Raw genomic sequence first — 18,628 nt, 5'->3', positions numbered from 1 at the left:
CTGCTGCTGCTGCTGCTGCTGCTGCGTGTCCCGAGGCTCGGGCGGCTCCAGCCACGCTCCTTTGGGCCGGAGCCTTTAGGATTTTAACTTCTCCTCATGGCTGGCTCGCGGTCGCAGCCAGCTGAGGGGTGAAGCCAACGTGTTTTGCTAATTCACAGTGTGATCCCACCGCGCCGGGAGCAGCGGCCAGTTTGAGATGACGTTGTTTTCTTTGTTGCTCTGGGGAGGAGAATTCCTTGGCTGCCTTTGCCCTCTACTGGTGGCCCGCACGGCTTCGATAGCAACTCAGTTCCTTTGCTCAATATACATATATAAAATAATTATTTAAAATATACAACCCCCAACAGCTGAGCAAAACCACTCAGGCGTTTCCAGAGCTTTCCCAAGACATTAGGAAGAGTGCTCCCTATTACTGGAAGAAGGAAATCATCTTAGTAATTCATGAAGATCTTTTTTTTTTCCAGTTTCATCCCAGCTGTGCAATAAGTCCAGTGCAAACTGGGGTGGAAAAATCAGAGCAGTGTCTGCTCTGGTGCTTTTGCAGAGAGCTTAGAGTACCTGCCTTGATGGTAGAGCACCATGGACATGGATGTTCATGGACATGATGCCCAGAGAATGTCAGCTGGCTGCAGCTTTGAGTTTATAGGGAAATACCCAGTGTGTTTTGGTTGCCTCTGTGTAAAATTCATGTGCCTGGTGATCGCAGACCCAGGTGTAACAAATGTCAGAGCTGGGTTTGTTCTGCCTTCTCCCAAAGTGCCTGAGTGCAGAACTGTCACAGGAAGGGGAGGGGGTGGCCTGGAATGCTGTGCTGCCTTCTGAATTCCTGCCCTGTGAGCCCCCAGCTGCTGCGGGACAGCTTGGAAGGGACGAGGCCTGAGTTCTTGCTTAAGATGAGAAGAGTTTTCTCCTGTTAAGGGAAAGGATGGCTTTCAGCTGTATCACTGACTGGCTGTTTATGTCACTGTGGGAATGCCCCAGAGACAAGCAGCAGCCTGTGGCTGCAGATAAGCCTGGGTGAGAAGCCACCCCTGTGGCGATAGGGCTTGGGCCAGAGCAAGTGCCACCCCCCAGGTCCTGAGCACACTCAGGTGGGCCTTGCTGCAGGGTGGGTGGCACAGATAGGAAACAGGAGTCAGGCCCTGTTGCTCAATGTAAGTGTTCTGCTTATCGTGGAACAGCAAAGCCCTGTGTGGCAATTTCCTGACTTCCACCATGGCATCCACTTGGCATCCATCCAGATCCCTGATCCATGTGTGCTTTGGGTCATTGCTGTGTAACTCTTTGCCATTGTACTTTCATGATTTCAAAGCCTATGTACTAAACCTCTTGGCAGCTTCTGACCAGGGAATCGATGCTGAAGGCAGTTCCAGCTCTCCTGGTGATAATGATGGCTCTGTCATTTGGCTTTGTAACATTTTAGCTGCCCTCGTTATGGAATGGGGATTTACATAAGGTCTTTGATGCTTTAGAGCAATGCTGGAGTATTACGTGCTCTCCAGGCAAGCTTGGAAGATGGAACTAATAGACTTAAACTTCAACCAGGGAGATCTAAGCTAAACATCGCGTAAGCAGCCTAATAATTTCACAGAGCAGAGTTTTACAATCCCGCCAGGATTAGGGGTCCCCCGCATCCCCGCTGTGAGGTGCCGTGGGCCGTGTGCCCTGCGGAGAGGTGCAGGAGGGAGGCGGCGTTGGGAGGTGCCGGTGCACCGGCCGAGCGGGCAGGCCCGGGTACCGCCGGCGCTCCGCGGCTCGCCCGGCCCGGAGGGTCCCGCTGCCGCCGCCGCGCGCTCCCACTCACGTGGCGCGGCCCGGCCGGGGGAGGGGCGTTCCCTGCCGGGCCGCCAATCAGAGCGCTGCTCGCCCTCGGCACGGACCAATCAGCGCCCAGCGAACGCACATTTAAACCCTGTTCCCGGGAGCCGCGGTCACCGCGGTGTGACAGGGGGAGGGCGGGTTATGGCGGCTCGTGCCAATCAGAGGCCTGAGCGCCATGATTGGCAGGAGGCTAAACCAATGGGGTTGCCAAGGGTAACGCGGCGTCTCCCTGCGGAGCGGTTGGCGGCGCCGGGGACTCCGCGGGGACAGTCGGGGCCGCCCGGCGCGGGGGCTCCGAGGCGCGGGGCCGCCGCCGCCGCCGCCATGGCCGGAGGTGCGCGGTGCGGAGCGGGAACGAGCGGAGCGGGGCCGGGGTGCGGCGGGGCCGGCGGGGCTGGGCCCGCGCGGCGCGGGGCATCTCCGCGGCGCGGAAGCTCCTCCTGGGAGGTGCGGGGAGCCGGGGCCGGCGGGACTCCTCCCCCGCGCGATGTGCGCAGCTCGCCGGGAAGGGGCTGGGCCGCCGCGGCTCGCCCTGCCGCATCCAGCCCTTTAAACATGGCGCAGGCCGCGGCGGCCGGGCGATGACCGCGGGCGGCAGCGCCGGACATGGCTCAGGCGCCGATCTTCCCCCGTTGCTCCTAGGGAAGAACATGCCCAAGACCAGGGCGGGCGGCGTGGAGAAGGCAAGCCCCGAGAGCGCCGAGAGGAAGGGCCCTAGCCGCCCCCGGGCCGGCGGGGTAAGCAGTGCCCGGGCCTGGGCGGGCGGAGCGGGGCGGGCGGCTCCCGGGGTCTGCGGTGCCCTCCGCTTCCCCCCGGTGCGGGCGAGCCGGCGTGCGGGCTGTCCCGGGGAGCCGCGGGGCCCGGGCCTTCGGGAGCCCCTCAAATCATTCAGAAATCGGTTAACTTTAAGTACAGTCGGACTCTTTCCGTGTTTCCCTGTGCCCTTCCGCAGACAGGCACTAAGCTCGGCGTTCCCTCCGTGCCATCTTCCCCGTCCTGTAGTTCTGTCACAGGCAGCTGGCCGGAGCTGTCTCTTTGCCTTTAACTCCCAATGGAAATAGTTGTGGCTATTGCATTAAATCCCGGAGCCCCTCTGCAGCCCGCCTTTCGTGTGTTTTGCTGCGCTGAGAAAATCTCTGCTCTCCGGGCTCTCAAGCCTGGCACAGACAAAGACGTGGCAGCGGCATCTCGGTTGCGCCAAGAGCGCAGCAGGCAGGGAGCTGGGAATGAAGGGAGGAAGCTATGCTGGAAAAATAGTTGTTCGTTTCCTGTTCATGGTGTATTCAAAGCCTGAAGGCTCAGCTGGCAGGTGGACTGCAGTTCACTACTTTGGGCTTTCTCCCAAAATGCCCGTATTTAAACTTCTTATTAAATCTGGAGGACTTTTAAGCTCAGGGTTCACTGCTTGTATTTGTTAAAACGGAGTGTTTTCATATTATTTCATGCTTTGAAGCCTCGTTTTTTTAATAAGCAAGTTTTGCCTTTCATGGGCCTTTCAAAAATATTGGAGGTCAGGGAGTATCTGTCTGATTTGCTTTTTCTCAGGCTGTTCCATCGTAATCTCAGTCTTTAGTAGTTTATTTGTGGACTAAGATTTGAGCCTTTAACTGGTCTGGTTTTGTGTGAATTATGTACATAGGAAGTTTGTTATTTGTGACCATGTTAATTGTTAAAATTATCCTATCTGTTCTATTGTCTACTTTGTTTGCTTTTTCAGTGTCTGTGACTGAAATGCTGAGGTATTTGTTTAGTCAGCTATATTGGAGCTATCTTTTTTTAACTATTGGGACCCTTTGTTCCTTGCTTTTCCAAGAAAATGGATGCATATTTTTGTTGTTTTAACTGGCATGCAATGTCTGAAAATTGCTTTTGGTTGAGTCAAACTATAGCCAAGAAAAACTCATTCTGCCCAAGCTGCATCTGTTTGTCCAGACACTGAGATTTCACGGTTGGAATGTGCCTGACATACCCTGCACAGGCCAGCACAGCCAGGTGGCAGGAGGCTGTGAAAGCAAAGGTGACAGGACTCCACTCATCTTTGCTAAATTTGACACTGCTCACTGTTGGCATCTTGGGGCCTGAGCCAGCAGCAAGCCCCAGGCTCTCTGGTGTCTGCCCATGCCAGAGGGTTTTGCCGTTTTCCTGCCTGGGCTTTGTGTGGGTCTGTTTTGCATTGATTCTTTAATGGGCTTTTTTTGCCATAAACAACCTTTACACTTTATGTCATATAATGGATAAAATATAGCACTGTTTATCTCCCATGCTTTGCTGAGAGGTGTCACTCAAGGCAGGCTGTAAAACTGATTCCTGTGCTGCTCAGCTGAGCATATAATTTGCTGCAACAACATTTGACACCTCCTGAGAGTAGCTGGGTAGCTCATACCTCTCTGGCTGTGAGAGCTCTGTATTGGGCCTGGGCAATTTTTGCTGCACTATTCATATTTTTTTTGGCTTGTGCTCTTTGAGGCCGCCTTCCTCCCCAGTAGCTCAGGCTTGGGGTTTTTTTTAGCACCAAAGTTCATACTGTGAAGCACAAGGGTGGAGGCTGGAGTTAGCTATGATTATTACCCCATCCTGCCACATTTTATTAGTTAAGTTCTCAGAGTGCTCAGCACTGTTATGTTTTCACTTAGAAATCACAACCTCAGTGAGGGTGACGCTTCAAACAGTGTAATTCCATCAGCACAGTCACCTGTCAGCCCTGGTTGCTGCAGATTGTTGTGGATGCCAGCTTGAGGTTCCTGGAATCTCTGTGCTGAACTGATTTTTTTGTGTGGGTCTGTTTTAGGAGAATGTGTTTATTGGTCAATCCAAAATCTACAGCTACCTGAATCCCAACAAAGCTCCTGGTGCTCGCCCCCCGCTTCAAGAAGAGAACTCGGTCATGTATCACGAGGTGAAATGTCAGGGCAAAACACTAAAGGAAACCTACAGGAAAGGAGCTGGTAAGATTGAGCTTTGGATTGCTTCTCTTGGTGCATGTGCTCCCACTGCCCCCAATTCTGACATTTTCATCAAGAAATAAAAGCAGTGAGGAGGAGCCCAAATTGTGGATGCTGAGTGCCAGGTTGACAGTGACTAGAAATGGGAGTTTCTGTAAGTTTATGAAGGGGAAGAAATCCCATCTGCCTTGTGTTTAAAGGTGCATTTAACAGCCTTGGTAATTTGTCAAAGCACTTTGATCAAACACTTTTACAAGCAGGTATTCTCAGTCCCATTTGATGCAGGGACTGCCAGGCTTTCTGGAAACTTGGGGCCTTTAGTTCCTAATTTGGGTCCCCAGTTTTGACAAGGAAGTGAAGATGGCTTTAGCTTGTCCCACTGCTGAGGCCTTGCAGCTGTGCTTCTTTTCTCCAGTGAGCCTCAAACATCTGTCTCAGCAGATGGGACTGTTAAACCTGATTATTTACTCTACATAAAAACGTTATTGAGCTTTAAACCACTCTCACCTACCTCCGAGTCAGTTGTCTGAGGAGGAGGATGTGGTTGTATTGGGGTAGGATGCAAAAACACAAGTAAATGTTGGTTGTGGGGAGTAGATTTCTTATCAGTGCCAGCCCTTTAGTTCCCATGGATTTATCCTGGATGGCATTGGCCGTTTGGCACCAACATCTGCAGCTGCTGAGCCCAGCACTGCAGGGTCATTGCTGTCCTTTCTCTCATTTGACAGAGCTCTAAACCCCTGGAATTCATTTAAAGCACTCGGGTATAGCTGGCCCTAAGTTCAGAGCTTTACTCGATTTCCTTGTCACCAGGAAAAAAGAATGGTGGCAAAATAGTTGAAGGTGCTGTGAAACCAGAAGAGCAGAAGGATAAGGAAGGTGGGTGCAATCCTTCAGTGCCCTCCTCTGATCAAAACCAAGAAACTGTGGAAAGCCAGAAGACTCCCCTGCCTGCAGACTGTGCTGAGGAGGCCAATGCAAAGCCAGCTCAGAAGAAGATGGTTAAAGCAAAACGAGGACCAAGGAAAAAGTAAGTGACTCCTGGAATTGTGAAAGGACAGGTCTTTGTTTTCTCAAGAATATCACACTTTAAAAACCCTAAAATAGCATCTAAGTACCTATTTTGCAGAAGACTCCTGTGTCTTGAAAGCAAGCCTAATGTGTTCTATTGTTCTCTCACAAGTGAAACATTTGCTGGTCACCTATGGAAAAAAAGAAATTAATGATCCATTAAGACCTACTTTCCTGTGGACAAATGGGAATGTGTCTTGTCAGAAACAGAACAGTTGGAGGCTTCCTGGCTGAGCTGATACCCTTTCTCTTGGTGTCAGAGTAATGTGACCTAACATTAATGAATTCCTTGCCAAGCAGTTTTCATGACCTAAATTTTCGAGTGCCTTCTGGCAAGGCAGGCAGGGGGCCCCAGACCTTCAGTTGATTTCTAACGACATCTCACTTGTATTGTTCAAGAATTAGTACTGGAGGAATGGAGTTAGTGTGGGGAAGAAAAGGGATGTAGCTGTGGCTAAGTCCTGATAAGAGTCCTGATAAAAACCACTGATTCATATTGATCACTTTTTAACTTGCCAAACTCAAATAAAACATTCTTGCAGATAGCTTTGCTCTAGCAGTGTAACTTAACAAACAGTCTGAAATGTGTGTGTGTGTTCTCTTTTTCTTCCTCCTTAGAACACAAGGAAGAACACCAAACAGAAAAGTGACAGATTATTATCCTGTTAGAAGAAGTTCCAGGAAGAGCAAATCTGAATTGGAGGTAGTGCTTCTTGTTAAAATGACATAACTTACAACATGTCTGATTAGCTGAAAATTTGAGGAAGTGTGTAACTATGGTTTTCATTCCAAATGCAAATAAAGTTGTGCACTTGAAGTAATGTTAAGAACATGCTTAAAATTTGGAAATGCTGGTCCAGTTTAGAACAGAATCTAGCTGTTTATGTATTTGGGGGGGGGGCAGAAATCTTTCTGCTGTTCAGTTTGCTGGAAATATGAGGTGGTTTGGAACAATGAGTGTCACTGGTGGGCAATTTCCTTCCAGCTCTAGAAGAAGCTACAAAAGCTATCAACAATATTGTGGTTTTGTTTGTTCTTGTTTATTCTGCAGACTGAGGAAAGGAGGAAAATAGATGAGCTGATTACAAGTGGGAAGGAAGAAGGAATGAAGGTAACTGCAGTGCCAACCTAAGTAGTCATGTACTGTTTATTACACAGTATCTTGATGTTAATCTATTTAAACAGAGAGTAGCAGAACTCAGTCTCAGGACCCTGCAATTCTCTGAAAATGCAGGAAAACTGGAACACACAGTCCTTCCTTTAAGTAAGCATTGTTGGTCTCTGAAGGATATTTCTGTGCAGCCTCAGTTATAAATACTGAGGGGGCTTTAAGGTCTTTACAGAAATGCACTCCTAAGTTCTTTGATTGGAAGATTTTGTGTCCAGCTACTCAGTAACTCAGAGTGTGTCCCAAACTCATCCTGCATTTCTTCCACAGTGCCACACATTGTGCTTCTACAGCTTTGTCTGCAGTACACACCAATTCCCTTTTGCAGCAGTTTTTTAATGACAAATCATTTCCTAGTAATCAGCATATCTGCAATGATGTAAATCAGCTGGGAAATGAGAAAGTATTTTCTTTTCAACTCAACAGATTGATTATATTGATGGCAAAGGGAGAGGAGTAATTGCTACTAAACATTTTAATCGAGGAGAATTTGTGGTTGAGTATCACGGGGATCTCATCGAGATCACTGATGCCAAGAAACGAGAGGCTGTGTATGCTCAAGACCCATCCACAGGCTGCTACATGTACTATTTCCAGTACCTCAGCAAAACCTACTGGTAAGCTCAAGTTTCTATTGATAGAGGCTTTAAATGCTGCTAATTCTTTTCTTGTTTTCATGCAAATTTTTTCTTTTAATGGGAACTGTGAATTATGAAATCTTTTGGAGCACTGTTCCATGGTCTGAGAGCCTCCTGTACATGTGGCTATGAGGAATGGTAGGTGACTCAAAGCCCTCTTCTTTGAAGTACAGCACAAGCTATGTGGAGAGCTGCTCTGCTTGGATGAGGCTTGGAGTTCTGCAGTGGTCTTCTGCCTAAATTTATCCTCTTGTAGAATGGACTCCTTTATCTGAGTTGCGAGGAGCTGGTTTGGAAAGCAGGATGGACAGACTCCCTGGAAATGTTTCTTTCAACTTTGACTTGGTGTCCTTGTTGCTCTAGTCTCTGACACCCACTTCAGTCCAAGCTTTATAATTTTTTTCACATCTGGATTCTGCTATTCCTGGAAACAGGCAGCTCAAACAGCCCAAAGATTTCATTTTCTGGGTTTTGTACTAACTTAAAAATCTCCCGGAATTGTTTTAGTTTCCCTGCCTTGCCATATTATGGCTGCCTATTTAATCATGGCTGTTCTGTAATGTAACATGATAATATTCCGTTTCTCCTTAATTTTTCAAGACTCATGTGGGTTCCTCCTTCTTTGTGTGATTTGCACTTTGGGCTTTGCTCCCAAGCTGCCCCTGTCCCAGGCGCAATCCCGCGTTCTGTTCTTGCTCTTTCAGTGTCGATGCTACGAAAGAAACGAATCGTCTGGGAAGGCTCATTAATCACAGCAAGTGTGGCAATTGTCAGACCAAGCTCCACGACATCGATGGTGTGCCTCATCTCATCCTCATTGCTTCCAGGGACATTAAGGCAGGTGAAGAACTCTTGTACGACTATGGAGACAGAAGCAAAGCTTCCATTGAAGCTCACCCGTGGCTGAAACACTAATTCATCTTCCTTGTTTTGGGGTTTTTATTTTTGGACTGAGTGTTCTACAAGGAGTCAGTGCATTTTTATTTTTTTTTCTGCCCTCACTTCCCTCAGCTTTCTTAGTGGATGGCTTATGGTCTTCCGAGCTCCTTAAAAACTGCCTTTTTGCTTTGCAGTATTTAAATACCTATTACAGTTTTCCAGGCAGGCTTGAATAATTGACCTTAGATTGCCAAAACTTTTATATCATAAAAGGAAAACCCTCCTTAAAATTGGAATGCTTCTGCGTAGTGACCAGTGCCACTTGAGCAGGGAAAGACTTGCACAGAAATTTAATCACTGGGGTTGTGCTTCTGCTTTTGCAAGGAAATCTCACACCCCACTTTGGGGTGCTGAGCTTGGCTTTATGACAGAAGTACTGCTGTACTCTGACTTGGTCATCCAGTGGCTTGACTGCCTGTCAGACTGCTTTGCACAGCCCAGTGCTGACAGGCTTCTCTGGGATGGATGTACTGTCATTCTCAAATAATTTGTGGTAGGAATCCACTTTCTCCTGTGTCATACATTCTGTTGGCAGTGAACTTCAAATGCACTGGCACTGAGGGAAAAGGATGGTCAGATTGACTGCTTCCTTTGGAGAAATTACTCCCAGCCAAATGAGGATAAATTTTGATAGACTGGGTTGATACTGATTACAGCTGTGAAGATAGAACTTCACAGCGAGAATTAATGTTTGACATTTACTTATTTTCTAAACTTTGAGAAGGTACCTTTTTTATAGTCGATGGCTGATTCTTGGAGGTGTCTCCCAGAGGATTTTAAAGAAGTAAAAACTCTCTCCAAAAGTTTTTTATATTACCTTCCTATGCTAATTAGCCACATCAGAAGCTATTTATTTACTGTGAATGCTTGAAGTAGAGCATAGTGGTTCCAAAAATAGGAGTCATCTTCATATGCAGCTTCAAACTGTAGTGATGGAGTTCATGCAGTGAAGAAAGTAGATTCCTTATTGCCTGGTCCTGTAGGTCCGTCCAGCACAGTCTGGTCCCACTGTCTCACATGGGAGTCGAGCGCTTGGCATCTCGTGGATGTTTGGATGTTTCTGTTGGAGAGCCAAATCTGGGATATAGGCAGGCAATACAATGCAGGTCCTTTATGTTAAAGAGGAATTCTTACCAGTTGGAATTTTTGCCAAGGCAGGCTTGGCATGTGTGTAGATGAAAATGGCTGTGAGCCATCAGCCACGCTTGCTGCTGGAAGATGTCAGCAAGGGATCTGTGGCTCTGTTAATGTCTTCTATTCCTCATGTCTTGAAGGCTGCTGCTGTTCCAGCTGAATGCCCTCTAGACAATCTTATGCTTGCCTATGTGATAGGTCAGATAGCAACAACATCCTGGTTGTGTGCTCCAGCAGCAAGAGAGGTGGCTTAGTGATGTATTTTTTAAATTAAAAACTTGAAGACAATGTCTCTGTAAAATAAAGAATATATTTATTATTGATGAAACGGCTGCTATACTACCTGTCTCCATTGCAGTTTTATGAGCATTTTGAAAGAAAGCTGTGAAAATCATTAGCTATTAAATGCTTTATATTATTTACTGCTTCACACAAGGCAAACTCGTCAGAGGAAGCCTGGGTATTTTCCCATTTCTGAAGAATTAACTGGAGACCTGTTACATTACATGTACTGAGTTTCAGGTAAGCCTCCTTGGCCAACTTGTCTGAGTTGGCACTGATTTTTCTCTGGTCTCAATAACAGAGACCTCAGCAATGTGTACAGTGTCCTGTTAAAACTAGAGCACTTCCCTTAAGTCAAAATTGGAATAAATTCTTTTTATTTTATTTAAACATTTATGTGTTCTCTATCAGGTTGAATAGCTTAAAACCTCTGTACTTCAGCATCACTTTTGTAAACAAGAAAGGGGAAAGATCTCCCTTGTTTTACATAAAAAGAAAATGTCTTCTCTGAAAGCTTAACTGGTAATTGAGTAGCACTGCGTTGGAGGATGGAAATAAAGCTCATGTTGCACTGCATCTGTATCCTTTACTTTTCTAGGAACACATACAGAGATCTGGAGATCTCTCTCAGTGTATTTCTCTCAGGAATGTGTCATTTGGGTGCTTATCTCTGTGCCTCACAGGAAGGCTTCATCCTCTAACAAGTTGTCACAGGGAAAGACACCCTTGGGTTGGGAGCTAAACTGCTTTTTTTGAAGGAGATGGGAAAATACATCCCTGGATAAACCATGGAAGAGGATGGAATTCAGATCACTTGTCAGCATCTGTCTCCAGCTCGGAGGTGCATCCTGGCTGTTGCTGATTGATTGTTTCTTTGTTTCAGTTTTCTGTGCACAAAGCCTCTGCTCAGGCCGTGCAGTAACTGCCTTCCCTGCTGCCATGCTCTAGAAAATGCACAATGAGGCCATGGCCAAGGCTTATGGAGATTTTGAAGATGGCAAAAGGACTCCAGTGGTTCTGTGCCCTGGCTGAAGCAGCTGGCTCAGGGCAGCCACCTGTGGTGTGGCCTTGCTACCAGACATTTGTTCCTGGCCTCTGGAGGGAGGCTGCAGCTCTGCCTCTGCCCAGCACATCCACATCGTGCAGCTGAGCAGATGTGTGAAGTGCCCTACATTTTTCATGCTGCCAGAGTAGGAGAGGGAATCAAAAGACTTCAGAGCCTGCTTTTATTTCTGAAGAGAGTAAGATCACAGTTTGATACCTGTCACTGCTTCTTTTATGTCTGTTCAGACTTCTGCTCTGGATATTCTGCCTTTCTAAATGGAGAACCTAATTGGTGTCTTTCAAGCTTCTTTCCCCACTCCTCTGTTTGCCCTATATGCTTCCACTGGTGCTAAATCTCATTACTGAGGCCAATACACAGCTTGTGGCAGGTGATTGAAAGAACAGAGCTTATGCAAAACACAACTCCCTACCACAGGAGACCTTCAGCTGTCAGAAATGAAATGTTTGCTGCATCTGTTCCTGCACCTCAGCCCTTCACATGGGCAGAGCCCAACTGCAGCAGCTTTTCTTGCTTTGCTGTGCTTTCCTCCACTGTTCATCTCACCCACAAACAACCACTTGTGAATGGCAGGTCTCTATTATCTTCATCTTACAAAATCCTTTGAGCTGAATGTTTTGATAGCTGGACAGGATAAGTATGCTGTAGTACAGATCATCACAGGCTCTTTTAATAAGAATAAACCCCAACTTTATACAAACGTTTTATTTTCTACATGTGGATAATGTCTGACAGTAAGAAATACAAAAAGTGTCTGTTTCAAACAATTTCTGAAAAAGCAGAGTAAAATCTATTCTGAAAGAATATTATACAACGTGATTTTAATGAGATTGCTCATTCTCTACAGTAGGAGTGATGCTGCTGCTTCCAATCATTGTCTTTCCCAACGCCTCTGAGGCTCATCAGTGCCATTCTCACCAGCAGCAAAGTCCTTGAGGATGCTCATTTTCCATGTTTAAAAGAAAACCTAAAAGAAGAGAAAAATCAATAGCAGAGAGAAAACAATAATGTACAACTGGAAAACAAGGAACAGGCACGGGGCTGGCCCTGTCAGTGTGCTATTTTGGGGGACTTTAGAGACAGACCCTGAGCTTGTGCGTTTTGTGTACAATGTAAACAAAGCCTGGGGCCAGCTGGGGTGCTCCCACAGCACAGCCCTGAGGGGCTGGCAGGGGAGGCAAGTACTGAATCATTTTGCTCAGGAATCTTGGTTTTCCTAGGAAAAAAGTGACTCCCTGCTTGCCTGGGTGGAGGTGGCTTTCCTGTGCAGTGCTTTTTCCCCAGGAATAGATTGCTTTATCAGGTTATTAACTTTACATGGAGAGCAGAAAACAATATCCAGCCAACTAGGCTAAAGTTCAGCATCCACCCCTGGATTCACTGTGTAAGGAGTGGGCCATGTTCTCACAAATTCTGCCCCAAAAGCTGCAGACAAACTTACAACCGTTTGATGATTGTCTTCTCTTCACTGTCCTTTCTGGTGCCAGCACTGCTGCCACTGGCTGCTTTTTCCAGTTCTTCAGTTTGGTCCTTTTTCTGTGAGATGATCCCACTGGGAAAAGAGATGGTTTTGTTTATTTTTTGTGGGTTTGTTTATTTTTTGTGCAGTGTGACAGTGCATGAGTTGGACCTCTCACTGGACATGGGTGAATGAATGTTCACAGGACAGGGGTGGCAGCCCAGCCTCTTCCTTCTACTGAACTGAAAACAATGAATTATTATCTCTAAATACAGCAAAGTAATGATGCCAGGGTTATGCTTTAATGAGAACACTAAAAAGATAACAAGCTGACTTCTCCACAGAGAAAAAAATGGCAAATCATAATGGGGGTGAAAGGGAAGTGTAATCACACTTGGATTTGTGCAAAAGTCCAAGGGTGAGAGGACAGTGAATTTCTGAGGGTGGATGTCACAAATGGTGAATTTCTGCAGGGGTGGATGTGTGGTACCTCCAGCGCAGCCACCCAGGCTCACACCAGGCCTGGGAACAGATGGGAGATTCCCAGCTCCCCTGCAAGGCAGGTGCCTGTTCCTCTTTCCACCCTACAGAGGAGAGAAAAAAGGCTTTGCCTCAGCTCTAGATTTTGCCATCTCACTTTGGTGTTTCTACACTCCAGAGGCTGTAACCGCCTACTCCAGGCAGCAGTTTCGGTTTGACCAAAGGGTGTTTTCCCTGCCTGGAACAGGGTGAGATTTTCCCAGCCTGCACACTCAGTGTTTTCACAGCCTGTCCTGAGCTGACCTCAGGCATTTGGAGAGCTCAGTGGATCAAAGCCTGTGAGGCAGTAGCTGCAGGCAGAGAGTGGCCAAGCAACACTCAACTGGATTCGGAACTAAAAACACAGAGCAGTTAAAAACTGGTGTGACACCAGGCACGGGGTAATTCTGAGGCAGACTCCCCTCTTGGATAAATGAGACAATGAGCTGTTGGTGACACTGCAGAGCTCCAACATCTGCATAGTAACATCTACCCAGAAATCATGATGAAAAATGCAGCCTCCAAACACCATCGGTCACTTTGAGCCAGTCTCTGAGATGTTTGTTACCTTGTGTTATGCAGAGCTTGTTTCCAATGTGTACAAAGCATTTTAGAACAGATTTATTCTCTTCTCCTGCACAATTACTCTTTACTACAATTACAATTAGGATTTTATGTGACTGTTTAGATGGAAAATGGGTTTTGGCTTAAGCTGTAACACTGTATGAGGAGATAACCTCACAAATTACTCGACCTGAAAATCAGCCCTGCCCTGTTCTTGGTGCACAGCACTGTGACTCAGATCACTAAAAACCTGAAAACATTCCCACTGTTACATTTTTAACCTGGCCTGTACTAAACTGTGTAACAGCTGGGAAATCAAAGCAAGAAGCCATTCCACTGCTACACAGCAAAGCAGCCAGCTGAGCTGGGGAAGTGCTGTCAGGCAGTTTGTAAATTCTTGGATTTAAGTGTAACTTCTTGGCTTAACCTGCCTGGTACAGACAAGGCAAAGGGCGGGCTCGCTGTATCCAGGAGCGTGCTGCTGAGATATCCCAACTGAAATCTAATGTGCTCAGACAGTTTGTGTCTAGATAGAGAAGAAATTTCTTGACCCAAAGAGTTTATAATCCAACCTGATGAAAGGGGGCAGAGGTTGGGAAGGAGAGCCTTTGGGGTGAATGAATTTGTAGCACCAAGATCAAGACCCTTCCCACCTCCCACACCGACTCTCCCTTCAGGAAAGACCAAACCCTTCTCCGAAATCACTTGCTTTGCACAAGTTCAAGGGCCTTACACAACCCTCTGTTGGCAGTCTTAAAAACCCCACAGCTTATCATGAATGATGAAAGAGCTCAATATTCTGTTTCTAGATCAGTGCCACACCCCCGTGGGAGTGAAGGACCGGAGATCAACCAGCGTTGTGCTGCAGGAGGAAGGAAAGTCTGACTGAAGCTGAGCTGGAAACCCCCCGTGCTCTTTGGTATGTAGTGTGGCTTTAGACACAGTGTGTGTGCAGCTGCTGTGACTGCACAGATGAATTCCTGTGCACGAGAACCCAGCCTGGATGTGGAGTGGGAGTAACTCTGCGTAGGCTGAGAGTGGGACAATGATGGGAATGGGCTGAGAACTGTGCAGAGGAAAAGGGAGTTTGGTTTTCAAATCGCGTTGCATAGAGACTTCATTGTTCCCCCATTTTTCTTTGCTCACTTGTATGCTCTGGGGAGCACAGGGGTCACTTACATATCTGGACAATGCCTATCCTGACCTAGGGACTCAAACCTTCAAGACTCTCAACTGATAAGCTTCATGAAGTACTTGTTATTAGTTCTCTGCTGACTTCAAGCTTTACCTCTTATAGCACTGTAGCTCCTCTTGCACCACCAGAAGCTGAGCTTTCAGCTGGTTCCTCTCTTGCAATACATCTCGGAGCTCCTGTAACGTGAACCGGGGCCGGTTGGGGTCTGTGAGGTCTATCACCATTTGATCTGGTCCGAGGCTGGGCTGTAAAAGAAACAGTGGTGGATCTTGCAACCTCTCAAAAAACGCAGCATTCAGAGAGTAAAATATCTGGATTTTATAAATATGGAATTTTTAGAACTGGTATGAATTCATCACAATCCTGATTTTTTTTCCCCAAGCAGTTAATTATAGTTCTTCATATTTTTGTATTCCCTTAGTGACTGTGTTCCCCACCCAAGTATGGGCCAACACTGCTACAAGCTCTGACCACAGTTAAAAACAAAGTCTCTGTTCCAAAGAGCTTGCAATTTAGTTGTCAAGAAGATGCTTTTATCAGATTGTTCTCAGATGATGAGTTAGGCTGAGCCATCTTATGCCACACCAAAATTCTGTGTCAAAGAAAGGTGAGACCTGAACTCACCTTTTTTGACTAAAAACCTTTGTAGTAATCAAGACATCTATTTCCCTTACAAGGGGTAACAACGCCTCAGTGTTTGCATACAGTTGTCTCTATGGGGCCGGTGCTGTGCAAGAGCTGAACACGGTGGGTTTGTACTCTGAACTTTGTGCGTGACTGACCCAACTTTGCTGGGTCAGCCACTGCAATGAAACTGGAGCGAGGAATCCACAGCATTGCGATCCTAACCACCCCCGAAGGAAAGAGCTTCAAGGCTTTCATGGCCAAAGGCGGGAAGTGACTTTGTGAGACTCGTCCAGTTGACACAAAAGAGACCTCACGCATCGGCCGGCCCATCTGGTGTGGTTCTGGGTACGTTCTGCGACCCAGGCGTGGTGTGCCCGTGCTGGGGAAGGGGCCCGTGTCCCGTGTGCCCCGGCCGTGTCCCCTGTGCCCCGGCCGAGTCCCGCACCCACCTGCGGGGCGCTCCCGCGGGCCGCCGCCCGCAGCTGCTCGAGCTCCCGCCGGAGGCTGTCCCGTTCCCGCCGCAGCTGCTCCTCGGCCACGCTGCTCTCGCTCACCAGCGCCTCCAGCATCTCCAGCACCCGGACGATCCTGAACTGCAGCCGGGCGCGGGCGGCGGGCAGCTGCGGCCCGGCGCGGAGCTGCAGCAGGTCCCGGCCCACCACGGAGGAGATGTCGTAGACATCCGCGGCCGTCAGCTGGAACGGGCTCTTCTCCAGAGCGCTCTCCGGGCCGCCATCCTCCTCCTCCTCATCCTCATCCTCCTCCTCCTCCTCCTCCAGCTCCTCCTCCCCGTCCCGGCCCCGCTCCATGCCCGCCGCACCCCGGCGCTCCCTCCCTCCTTCCCTCCCAGCCGGGCCGAGCGGCGCTGCCGGCGAGGCCGCGGGCGGAGCGGCCCCTCCCGCCCCCGGCGCTCCCATGGCGGCGGCCGCGGCCCCGCGCCGCTTCCCGCCCTGCCCCTTCCCCTAAGGAGGCACCGCCCGCGCTCCGCTGCCGGTAAGGGACGGGGGGGGCTCTCCGGCAGCCCCGGGAACCGGCACTGAGGCGGGTGAACGCATCGGCCTTTCCGCAGCGCCACGTCCGCCTCGGCGGCTCGGGGAGCGGGGCGGGGGGACTGGCGGGCTCCGGGAGCGGGGAAAGGGGCTGAGATCGACCCCGGCGGGAGCCGCTGAGGATCCTCCGGGCCGGTGGATCGGCCTCTGCCCGCCGGGAGAGCCGCGTGCCCGCCGGGAGCGGGGCTGAGGGGCCTCCTCGGCCGGGGCCCCTCAGGCCGCGGTAGGCCAGGGGAGGATGCGGCTCCCGGACACGGCTCTGTCCCGGCATGTGCACTCAAACAACAGCGACACGGCTGGTTCATTTTCGTATGTCGCACTTTGAGGGGATTTTCGGATGAACACAGTGCAGCGGTGCTGGAAGCGATTCTTGCCCAGGCTGTTCTGACCCAGCCGTGAGCCTGTGCCGTGTGTGTTCTCCTCCACTAGACGATGGCTGACTGGGCCCCCATAGCGAAGGAGTACGACCCCCTCAAGGCTGGCAGCATCGATGGCACGGATGAGGAGCCCCACGACCGGGCCATATGGCGGGCGATGCTGGCACGGTACGTACCCAACAAGGGCGTCACGGGAGATCCTCACCTCACCCTCTTCGTGGCGAGGCTCAACCTTCAGACCACAGAAGAGAAGTTAAAGGAGGTTTTTTCCCGCTATGGAGACATCAGAAAGATCCGTCTGGTTCGAGACCTGGTCACGGGATTTTCCAAGGGTTACGCGTTTATTGAGTACAAAGAGGAGCGTGCGCTGCTGAAGGCCCACAGAGATGCCAACAGGCTGGTCATCGACCAACATGAGATCTTTGTAGACTTTGAACTGGAAAGAACTCTCAAAGGATGGATTCCCCGGAGGCTTGGGGGTGGATTTGGAGGCAAAAAAGAATCCGGGCAGCTGCGGTTCGGAGGACGGGACAGACCTTTCCGAAAGCCCATCAATTTGCCAAACGTGAAAAATGATTTCTATGGAGAAGGATCATCAGAAAAAAGAAACTGGTCTCGTGAAGGAACAAGGGACTGGAGAACGAGGGACCGGGACCACGAGAGGAGCAGGGACAAACGCTGGCCAGAAAGGGAGAGGTCGTGGGCTTGGGGTGACAGTGAGAGAGACAGAGACTCCAGAGAGGAGAGGAGCAGGGGGAGGGAAAGGAAGGACAGAGACAGGAAGGACAGGGATAGAGACCGGAGCAGGGACAGAGATACCAAGAAGCAAAGAGATGATGATAAGCACCGATAGGTGACTGTGCCTTGTCCTTGGGGTGTGTCACCTACCCTGGTGGCAGCCCGGGGCTGTGATAGCATTCCCAGAACAAGTTGTGGTGTTGCCACCTTGTGCCTGTGACTCTGCTGTCAGCAGCTCTCTGTAGTTTGGTTCCTACTGCAGTTCACATGTGTGTTGAATTGTTCTTTAGAGAAAATAAACTTTTGTATTAATGTTTTTGAACTGGTGAGTGCTGTAAGAAATGCACCGTGTGTACAGGCATCCCACTGAGATGAGCACACACCTTTGGCTGCCTGAATGAGGAGTTACCCATGTGCCAGATGTCCACATGTTTGTTATGAAACAGTCCTGTGCTGGAGACACAGGAATGGAATAGCAGCAAACTTCTGAAACTTCTGTGCCCCAAAACAGAAGCTGATGGGAAGTGGCTTCATTTTTGTGAAGACACTGGGACAGGCAAGACCTTTATTGATACTGTGTCCTTAACTGGTTCTGCCAGGTGAGAGAGAAACATGGAACCAACCCACTGTCTGTGACATGGGAGGATGAAACTCCTTTGTACAGAGGAATGTGCACCACGGGACAGTAAGCACGTCAGAAAATGCCTCATGTTCCTGATGAATCCATGGACAGTCACTGAGGGAGGGTGTCATGGGTAAATGTGGTTGCAGCTGCACTCACTCTGTCCTCACCCTTCTACACAGGGTTTAAATCCATTCTGGAAACTGGGCTTGCTGCTGGTTGTAGCTGAATGGGGTAAAAAGGGCAAAACATCTTTTTCAGGGCTAGGATGTGTAAATATAGACACACCTCTTCCATTAAGGAGCTTACAGTACTTTCTAGGAAAGGCTCTGTCATGGTCTTTGTCATCATAAGCCATTCCTAAATATAGAATGTATTTTAAATTGTATTTCATCAGTCTTCGAATGGCTCTGTCCTAAA

At 48.8% G+C, this 18,628-nt stretch overlaps 3 protein-coding genes across 6 annotated transcripts; 2 read left to right on the top strand and 1 right to left on the bottom strand.

Annotated features, from left to right (window-relative positions):
* Positions 1-1,962: 1,962 nt before the first annotated feature.
* KMT5A (lysine methyltransferase 5A) lies at positions 1,963-10,571 on the top strand. The gene is made up of 8 exons (XM_036393468.2): positions 1,963-2,155; positions 2,464-2,558; positions 4,610-4,766; positions 5,577-5,793; positions 6,453-6,537; positions 6,886-6,945; positions 7,429-7,619; positions 8,345-10,571. The coding sequence occupies exons 1-8, from the start codon at positions 1,963-1,965 to the stop codon at positions 8,553-8,555; spliced, it is 1,209 nt and encodes a 402-aa protein (XP_036249361.2). The 3' UTR covers positions 8,556-10,571.
* A 1,177-nt stretch (positions 10,572-11,748) lies between these two features.
* On the bottom strand, positions 11,749-16,246 carry RILPL2 (Rab interacting lysosomal protein like 2). 3 transcript variants are annotated; one of them, XM_036393472.2, is made up of 4 exons: positions 15,872-16,246; positions 14,889-15,040; positions 12,500-12,610; positions 11,749-12,025 (listed from the first exon to the last, which is right to left on the bottom strand). In XM_036393472.2, the coding sequence occupies exons 1-4, from the start codon at positions 16,229-16,231 to the stop codon at positions 12,001-12,003; spliced, it is 648 nt and encodes a 215-aa protein (XP_036249365.1). In that variant the 5' UTR covers positions 16,232-16,246; the 3' UTR covers positions 11,749-12,000. The 3 variants fall into 3 exon arrangements, with proteins under 3 accessions (XP_036249365.1, XP_054372797.1, XP_054372798.1); XM_054516822.1 differs by having other exon boundaries at positions 12,503-12,610; XM_054516823.1 differs by lacking the exon at positions 11,749-12,025 and adding an exon at positions 13,008-13,101 and having other exon boundaries at positions 12,504-12,610.
* Positions 15,756-18,596, top strand: SNRNP35 (small nuclear ribonucleoprotein U11/U12 subunit 35). Of its 2 annotated transcripts, none has more exons than XM_036393471.1 (2): positions 15,756-15,767; positions 16,901-18,596. In XM_036393471.1, exon 2 carries the CDS (start codon positions 16,904-16,906, stop codon positions 17,699-17,701), a length of 798 nt encoding a protein of 265 aa, XP_036249364.1. In that variant the 5' UTR covers positions 15,756-15,767; positions 16,901-16,903; the 3' UTR covers positions 17,702-18,596. The 2 variants fall into 2 exon arrangements, with proteins under 2 accessions (XP_036249364.1, XP_036249363.1); XM_036393470.2 differs by lacking the exon at positions 15,756-15,767 and adding an exon at positions 16,289-16,415.
* Positions 18,597-18,628: the final 32 nt, after the last annotated feature.

This window comes from Molothrus ater, chromosome 18 (assembly GCF_012460135.2).
Source record: "Molothrus ater isolate BHLD 08-10-18 breed brown headed cowbird chromosome 18, BPBGC_Mater_1.1, whole genome shotgun sequence".
Lineage (NCBI taxonomy): Eukaryota > Metazoa > Chordata > Aves > Passeriformes > Icteridae > Molothrus > Molothrus ater.
The sequence above is the reverse complement of the archived record's forward strand: the minus strand, read 5'-3'. Positions and strand labels throughout refer to the sequence as shown.

Coding starts and splice junctions, on each gene's coding strand:
- SNRNP35 (XM_036393471.1), top strand. CDS start 16,904: ATGGCTGACTGGGCCCCCATAGCGAAGGAGTACGACCCCCTCAAGGCT.
- KMT5A (XM_036393468.2), top strand. CDS start 1,963: ATGGCGGCTCGTGCCAATCAGAGGCCTGAGCGCCATGATTGGCAGGAG. Junction 5,794..6,452: donor AAACGAGGACCAAGGAAAAA/GTAAGTGACTCC, acceptor CTTCCTCCTTAG/AACACAAGGAAGAACACCAA. Junction 6,538..6,885: donor AGAGCAAATCTGAATTGGAG/GTAGTGCTTCTT, acceptor TTTATTCTGCAG/ACTGAGGAAAGGAGGAAAAT.
- RILPL2 (XM_036393472.2), bottom strand. CDS start 16,231: ATGGAGCGGGGCCGGGACGGGGAGGAGGAGCTGGAGGAGGAGGAGGAG. Junction 15,041..15,871: donor CCCGCGGGAGCGCCCCGCAG/GTGGGTGCGGGA, acceptor TTTCTTTTACAG/CCCAGCCTCGGACCAGATCA. Junction 12,026..12,499: donor AAGACAATCATCAAACGGTT/GTAAGTTTGTCT, acceptor CTCTTCTTTTAG/GTTTTCTTTTAAACATGGAA.